The sequence below is a fragment of the Condylura cristata genome, unplaced genomic scaffold (assembly GCF_000260355.1).
Source record: "Condylura cristata isolate star-nosed mole 26May11 unplaced genomic scaffold, ConCri1.0 scaffold00004, whole genome shotgun sequence".
NCBI lineage: Eukaryota > Metazoa > Chordata > Mammalia > Eulipotyphla > Talpidae > Condylura > Condylura cristata.
The window spans coordinates 32482176-32490976 of NW_004567105.1; the positions used below are offsets into that span (position 1 = coordinate 32482176).

Here is an 8801-nt window from a genome sequence, read left to right on the forward strand (position 1 = left end):
AAAAAAAAAAAAAAAAAAAAAAAAGGCAAAAAACAAGTGAGACACAAATACCTTGTCTCCAAAAGTTCCTTAAAGGCAGCTTCTTAACATATCATAATAGGCAGAGCAGCCAAATTGAATCCCAAAATTAGTTATAACTAGCCTATAAGCTCTAGTTTTCTGGAGTTCAGCAGGGTGCTTAGCTATGTTCTTGACATTTTCCCATACTTTTATCCCTTCAATAGATTGTGTGTCTCTGAGGGTAACAGTCCATGGAATATACTGGTAGTCAAACGTTAACTGAATGAATACTGCATCCAGGGACTACACTCGTCCTTTACCTTCAGATACCAAAAATCTACTAAGTCTACAAATACTTGAAGGAAGAAAGATAACATTCAAAAAATGCATATGCATACACAAATATTTTAATGTTTAATATATTTAAACATGTTTTAAAAATACTAGTGAAACTGAACATTTTTATCCAAACACATTTTTTTACCTTAGTAACATTCTGACATTTTTCAATAATTGACCCATTATAACTACAAAGCACAAAAAAGGGTAGAATTCAAGAGAGTCAGAAAAGATTTAATGCAAACAGTGCTTTTAAATAAGCTTAATTAGTATTTGTCTAGAGTGTACTATCATTTACAAGGTTAGTATTGTACAAATTGTATATACACACTAGTGCTTCATTATTACATACCGTTCCTGCAGTATCCAAGATTTCAAGCATACACTGTTGTGCATCTACTTCAACTTGCTGGGGAAAAAATTAAAACAGAACTTTATTTTCTATTGTCTACAATGATATCCTAATATAAAAATGAACTATTATATTTAAAACAGAAGCATAGGTTATAGCAAACTTACAACTAATTTGAAGCACTTTCCTAAAATGGGGCAAAAAAAAAAACAAAACCCCAAACCAACAAAAAACAAACAACAAAAAAAAAACTAAACAAGGCTCACAGACCCTCAAATTGTATTAGGTGCAAAAACCAGGTATTCTCATTTCAACACAAGGATATCTGTAAGCTCCAAACTCAATATGACTCCTTCAGTACTTAATTCTGGAGAGGAAACAATTTAAAAACACCTCAGAAAAATTAAAGCTCCAATAATACCAAGAAGTGATTTTTATCTCAACTCCGTCATACCGTAGATAATCATTTCTCTAGATATGCACATTACCTCTCACTATACTGGAGCAAAATCTGTGGTGGCAAGGAAGCAGTGAACAGCTATCAAATAAGTTACATATACTGATATACCCCCCTTTCACTTAACATTTCCTAGGAAGAAAGTTATTTAGAATTAAACGTGGGAAGAAAAATGTAATTTGTCTCACAGCTGGGTGCAGGAAGGGTTAATTAAAAAAATGTCTGCACATTAAATTTTATTGTCCTTCATTCTGTTAACAGACAGAAACAAACCTTTCCATTGTGAGCAGTGGCACTTTCTCAAGGAGTTCTAAGTAGAAAAGTGAAGGAGATTTCTCTAGTTTATGAAGAACTCAGTATTCAGGGGGTGTGCATGAAAGGAGTATGGGGCTAACATCTGTAATGGATGGCTAAACTATGAAGTGTATGTGTCGAAATCACCATTTTGGAGTTAGGATAAACATTTTCTCAGAGAATCAGGGATAGAAATAAATACAGATTAACTGATGGATAGATGGGGGTAGGATAATGTAAGTGTTTAAGATTCTCATAAACTGATAAACACACAATATCAGAAAATAACAGTGTAAACTATCCCCACCAATTTTACAAATTAAATCTGCTCTTTTCATCCAACTTCTGTACACAACAATCAATAATGTTAAGACCAAAAGAAAGTAAACTACCCCCACTAATTTTATAAATTAAATCTTCTCTTTTCACCTGACTTCTGTATACAACCTTCAATAATGGTAAGACCAAAAGCAAGTATTTATAAAAAGTCAAAAGCAAAAAATTTTCTGAAGTATATACCTTTCTGTAAGAATCTTCTATCGTAGGATCATATTTTTCAACAAAAATTCCTTGGACGAACTGTACAGTCTGAAAATAATGAACATACCATTATACTTCTAAAAAGAACAAATCCAAATCTGTGCATTTTCAACTACGAACTTTACGTAAGGAGTTATGCCACTGACGAAAATCATATAACCATTATCACATTTGAACATACATTATTTGGTGAGAAAATTACCATATAAATTAAGAAAAACCAACTCGGTTTCTTGTCAGGTAACTCTAAAAAGGATCATTGTTACAAACATCTGTTTTTGAAATTAGTAAGTGCACATATCATGCACTCAGAATACTTCCCCACTGCTATGGACATATTTTGGAAAAGCAGCTTATACCACGGTTGTGCCAGCTGCCTACTCTTAAGTGGCCAAGTAAGATGGTCTTTGGGGCTCTGCTACCCATCCCCTTTTATATGTCAAGTTGTGTCATCTTTCTTACTATTCCTTGATATAGAAAACAAAAATAATGTAAAACTAGACAATGCTATTTTTTGAAAAAGTTTTTTATTTTTATTTTTAATGTAATAGCTTATTTTTACATCATTTTGTGCCTTTTTCCATCTCAATTGTAATCCCTGTGGGATTCCCATCACCAAATCACCCGTGTGCCATTACCATAGTCCAGTGCACTCCCCTCTAACCTCTGCCATTTTTGATCCTATTCCCCACTCCACCCTCATAAAATGTCTCTGGCATATAGTTGTTCATTATTATTATTTTCTCCCCTGGTCCAAAAAAAGTTTTTAAAATAAGCTTTATTTGATAGTAATACAGAATACCATTATAAGTCAACTCACAATGAAAGTCCCAAATTCTTTCCCTTCTAGCTCTAAAATCCAGACACATTTATATTCTCCTATCACCCCGTGTGTTTACTCCAAACTGTATTCTGACCTAACTCATGTCAATCTGAATCAATATTCCTGAAAGAATATCATCTATCCAGATATAGCTAAAAGTTGGCTAAAATTAACACATAAATGAAGACAAATAATCAAAACCTGAAACTCAACAGAGAAGTAGCATATCTTAGAGGAAACAGCTTAGGTAGTGAAACAATGAATGACTTACCAAAGCAGATTTTCCAACGCCTCCTGAGCCGAGAACCACCAGCTTATACTCACGCATGGTGCAAATTTGTCAAAAGCTAGTACCTTATTAAAGAAAAAAAAAAATTCTTAATTTTTTAAGTTCATGTGCTTACATAAATATGACATTTGATCAGGTTGACTTACTTGATATGATCACTATACTACACAAATCGGAGAGCATTCTCCATACACTGATGCTACTACTGGCAGGACTCTATAGGAAACCAAAGGTAGAAGAAAGTTGTAGAAATACAGATGTGATTTTCAATACTAACCTACTCAAATTAGAACAAAGTATTAAGAAAAAACGGGTGAGGAGAAAAAAGGCTTGTTACAAGATAGCAGTGGCAGACTTATTTATCCACTTTTTCTCAGAAACCACGCTAAAACAGTAATATAAAACCACCATTCTATGAATTGTCTGTATCTCCAGTGCTTACTGAGTACAGGGTTATACCCAATGAACACAACAAAATTCCTGCCTTCACTGAGCTAATATTCTATTAAAGGTGAATACCACAGGGTTGCAAACACATCTAGCCCACTGTTTGATACTGAAACACAGGAACACCCTTTAACCTATGTACTGCCTGTCGTTGCTACAGTGCTATAATAGCTAAATCAAGTAGTTATAGTTATCTAGTCCAAAAGCTAAAGTATTTACTGACACTTATGTTACCCCTCACCCCAAAAAAAGTTACCCACCCTGGGATACATGAATGGTAACTGAGCTAGAGAGGTATATAAAGAACCTGAAAATAGGAATCAGAGACTAGATTTCAGAAAACAAGCATCTGAATAAAAAAAAGCCTCCAGTATTCAAAATGGAAATCAAAACAAAATAAACAACCCATCAAAGGCTCAGCCTTATAAAATTTCAGTATATTAGAGATAGAGAAGATACTGAAAGTTTCCTAGAATTTGGGTATTATGAGAATGGGAAGCTCCCATTCTCTTAGGAAAAATAACTGTTCAGTGGTCATGGCATTAAAGAAAACCTTTTTAATAACAACAATGTCAGTTTCTTAGCCATAGTAACCAGACGTGTTTAAACACATTTTTTTTTTAACTAATAAAAATAATATGCCTATGCGTGTGGAGTCATAGCCAGCTGCACCCTGAGCAAACTCTTTCGGTTGTCCCTAGACCCATCATCTGGACACAAGTAATGTCCTTCCTGGTGTGGGCAGAGGTGGTTAATATTTCTCAAAAAAACTTACAATGTGTAACTTTGATCCTTACCTTTACAATTTATGCTTTAATTTGATAATGTATAACTTTTTAAATCTGGAGCACAGCCTGCATGATTTCATGCCACATACAGTTTTCACACATGATTTGCAAAAGGTCAAAATAAGGTCTATTGTGAAATATCAAATTTATTATCATATTTAGATTGCTTTCTGTATTGTTTAAATACTGAGAAGATGGAAATAAAAACCCTGGAAAAATAAAGGTCGTCACTGAAGCCTTGAGCTCAGTTCCTCACTCAAGTCTCTGTGACTCAGATCTTTCTGTGTACCAGGTCCACTATTCCCGAGAGCAACATGTATGTTAATCTGCAAATACAGGATTGTTTACACAAATCTATTAACTAGCCAACTTATTAGTTAACTAGGATCTCCCAAATCCTCATTTTCTTTGGGTTAAACAGATAAGAACACAGCATATATGCAAAGTGAATGTAGGAGTGTCAGCCTCAGTGCGATTTCTTACACTTCATCAGCAAGGAAGTACAATTTCTACACACAGGCTCTTAACACAATTATAAAAATGAGACATGATTCATTCACATTGCTTCAATGATGTTAAGATTAGATAAAGAAAACTAATTAAATTGTAAAAACGATCAAACTCTGAAAATTCCATTACTTTGAAAATTTTTATTTATTTTGAGGGCAATTTTAGGTGTTACATTTTATTTAAAGATTCCCATTTTTAGTTAACTATACAAATTACCTAAAACATGAGACTACAACAAACTCCTGAACGAAATAACTTATAGCTCTCATTTTTGACATATTTGCTGCAAAATACTTGGGCCCCGTTTATTTAAAAGGTTGTTTTTATTATCTTCTACAACTTTTTCCATTTCTTTACAGACTTAGGCTTCTTTGCCTGCATTGGTTCTTTAGATTAAGAAATTTAATCGGAGCCCTCTCTGGTGGCGCAGCAGGTTAAAGCATAGCACTGAGAAGCTGAAGCCACTTCAGCATGAATTCAATCCCCGCCCCAGAGGTAACCCACATGGCACGGCAGACCTCTCCAGACCTGCCTGCTGCTCTCCTCAGCAGTGTACTTTGTCAGTCTGCCTGTTCTGCTCCCCACTCTGTTTCTGGCCCTTCATCTCTGGCCTGTACCCCAGTTCTGTATGCACAAATAAATAAATCTTTAAAAAAAGAAATTTAATTGTAGTCTTAAAAATCATAGCAATAACATCATGGAAAGACTTTAAAAACTTTTAGGGTTCCTTCCAAATATAGATTTCAGTGCCTGTATCACAAGTGGATGAAATGAAAGTTGAGGGAAACAGGCACAATCATATTCTACATTAAGTTATACAAATTTATATAAGGCAGTAGTTTGCCCATCAGAAATTGCTAACTAGCAATTTTACAAAGAAAACAGTAAGTGATATGATGGTTCTGGGCAGAAAATTCAGAAGACTTGTAAGTCAAAGAAAATGCAGTAAAGTTTTAGACTAAATGTACTCATATCAGAAAGGATAGAAGTACATATCAGAAAGGCAAACAATTGATTCAATTATCCAACATTCTCTATTACATATAATCTCTCATTAATACTCAGTGAAGATGCAACTTCAGATATTACTAACCCTAATGATAAGCTACAAGAGTAATATAAAAATCACTGGTCAACAAAAATCTTAACAAAAGGATAAATTGATGTATTTTATTTTAATTCTTGGCTATTTATTTGGCATTGTACATCAACCCCAATCCAAGAATAGTATAAAAAACTTGAGGATAAACAAAAGAAACTTAATAAATGATACTATATTAATAAATGATACTATATAAATATATTATATATTTAATATATTATATTATATAATATTATATATATAATATTCAACATCATTATATAATGAGTGCCTACTACATGTTAGGCACTGTTCTAGGCAACACGACTAAAGCTGGAAACAAAAATCTTATTTCTGAGAGTTTACAATGGGCGTGAGGGGACAAATAAAAATTAACAGAAGTTATGTCATGTGCACTATGGGGGAAAAAAAAACAGATAGCGAAGTAATGAGGGATTGTATTGTACAGAGGACTTTTCTTAGGGTGAAAGTATACACAGCTCACAGTTTATCTAGTTCAGTGTACAAAAAGTCCTTTCAATGGATTGATATTAAATTCTGTTTTCAATAAATCTGGAGGAGAAATGTGCCAATTACTTTGTGGCTAAAATTAAATTTAATCTAGGAGAGGCCCTGAAATTTTCTAGGATCTTCTGGGAGTTCATGGCTTCAATGTCCCTTTTTCCGCCTCCTCTGTAATAAGGGCATAAACAGAATTTTTGGAGTAATCTAAATGTCATTGGCTTTATAAATACTGTTATTCAATATATACAAAGTGCCACTCAGTGACTTCCTTTGTCCACTATTTAGCAAGAACAATATATAGATCAAGAAAGAACAATCCTTAGGAGGACTGTGTCAAAGAAACACCTCTGCAGTATTCTTGTATTACCTATCCCTATATCTCAGGCCACAGTGATTGTTGCCTTTTCTGACATGCTGCACAAAATAGTTTAGGGCTTGATTATATACTATCTTGCTTTCTAAGAGAAGACAACAGCTGTAAAAAGGAACATTATTTTGAGAATTAACAGGCTTGGTTCTATTTTTTAAAAGTTACGTAATTTGAGATAAAGCACTTTCTCAACTTCTAGGACTTGTCTGAAAAATAAGGGAATAGATTAAGTAGTGAACACAGAGAGCCCTTACATCAACCAGGTAAAAACAGCAAGGTATTAATATTAGGGAATGGTGTGGATTGTGGCCAAGTAGTGACTGCTTTTACAGTAAAAGTAATTTAAATTCTTTAAATTATAAATATAGTAAAAAAAAAATCTATTGTAGGTATGTAGATCTGGATTCTGGACCATCAGTTTTTTTTTTTTTTTAAAGATTTATTTATTTGTGCATACAGAATTGGGATACAGGCCAGAGGCTCGGGGGCGGCGAGAGGCTTCACCAGAGACAGAGCGGGGAGCAGAACAGGCAGATCGACGAAGTACACTGCTGAGGGGAGCAGCGGGCGGGTCAGGAGAGGCCTGCCACGCCATGTGGTCACCTCCGGGCGGGAATCGAACTCATGCGGAAGCGGCTTTTGATTTTCAGTGCTGTGCTTTAACCCGCTGCGCCACCAGAGAGGGCCAGCCATCAGTTTTAACTTGTAGACTAGATGATCTTTAAGGTCCCTTTCAATTGTAAAATGATTATAATTTTATTACATATAACACGTTTTAAAGAATTACATATGGAAAGAATTTTAAAAGGACAATCTCATTTGATAGGCAGCTCAAAATTGGAAAAACTTAATAACACCATTAAATATTCAACCAAAGTAAGATGTGAAGGGCTTCCTCATTTTACTTTTCCTCTGGCAAGCTAGACCAAGATGCTTTGTACAGTCCTTTTAGGAACTCATTTTAGATTTAGGGCATTAGCATTAAGTTCACTTCTTGTCAGCTATCACTACAAATGAAGAGACTAGCTGAATAGGGGATTATATGCTTTGATTATGGAGATTAACAAGTAAAATATAAAAATAAATGACTGCAAGGTCTATATATAGTAAGTATGCAAAAAATGTGAACTAGGGAACCAAATTATCAGATTGAACTATAAAACATTAAAGTGAATAACCGAATGTTTAAAAAAACACACACACATCCAACAGATCAAAAGAATTAAGTTTATATTAATCCAGTAACAAAATTTGCATCAAGGGTATCTTGGAAAAGTCTGCATCATGTTTACCTTGGAAAGTAAATAAACTGAGTCATCTAACATTCTGAAATGCTATTCTTGTACTCAAATGACACAGTTAGCCTATTTTTTAAGAAGATGAAATCAACAAATAACCAGCCGATTTTAATTTTGGAGACTTTCCTTAATCAAGTGTGGCCAGTTCATTATCAGTATATTAAGAAGTTATTTGGTCAAATTTGAGAATAAAACTGTCCTGGAAGTATTTGTTAAATAAAAGATGACTAGTTTAAATAGTGATAGTTCATTTCTTGCAAAGGGAAGAACTATTTGGATTTTTTTAAAGACCACAAAAAGTTACCTTTCATAGCTAAATTGCCATTTAAATTCACATCAACTATTGACATAAAATTACTTGCCCCACAGAGATTGTAATTACAACGGCAAACAAAATACTTAGGAACAGCAATAGTATTAAAAGCACAACAAGTGTTCCAACAAGTGTTCTCATATTATGTTCCAACAAGTGTTCTCATATTATGTAATTTATTCTTCAAATCATCCTCATTAACAAATATGAAAAGCAGGTTATGTTAAGACTCAAACCCTTCAAAATCGAAACTCAAAATTTAAAAAATTCATTTCCATTAAAACATTATGTTAAAGGGTCTGCAAACAGCTATAGTCAAATAAAAAATTTCCAAAACATTACTCAAGCAATTTTCCTATCTTCAAGTTTAGTTAC

General features: G+C 33.8%; 1 protein-coding gene across 1 annotated transcript in view; it reads right to left on the reverse strand.

The window, feature by feature from the left end:
- RAP1B (RAP1B, member of RAS oncogene family) overlaps positions 1-3356 on the reverse strand; it is a 9798-nt gene extending 6442 nt beyond the window's left edge. The window contains exons 1-3 of the mRNA XM_012720480.1: positions 3077-3356; positions 1962-2030; positions 692-748 (exon numbers count right to left, since the gene is read on the reverse strand). Coding sequence (XP_012575934.1) covers positions 692-748; positions 1962-2030; positions 3077-3133 — 183 coding nt within the window. The 5' untranslated portion in view covers positions 3134-3356. The remainder of the gene's footprint in view (positions 1-691; positions 749-1961; positions 2031-3076) is intronic.
- Between the last annotated feature and the right edge of the window lie 5445 nt (positions 3357-8801).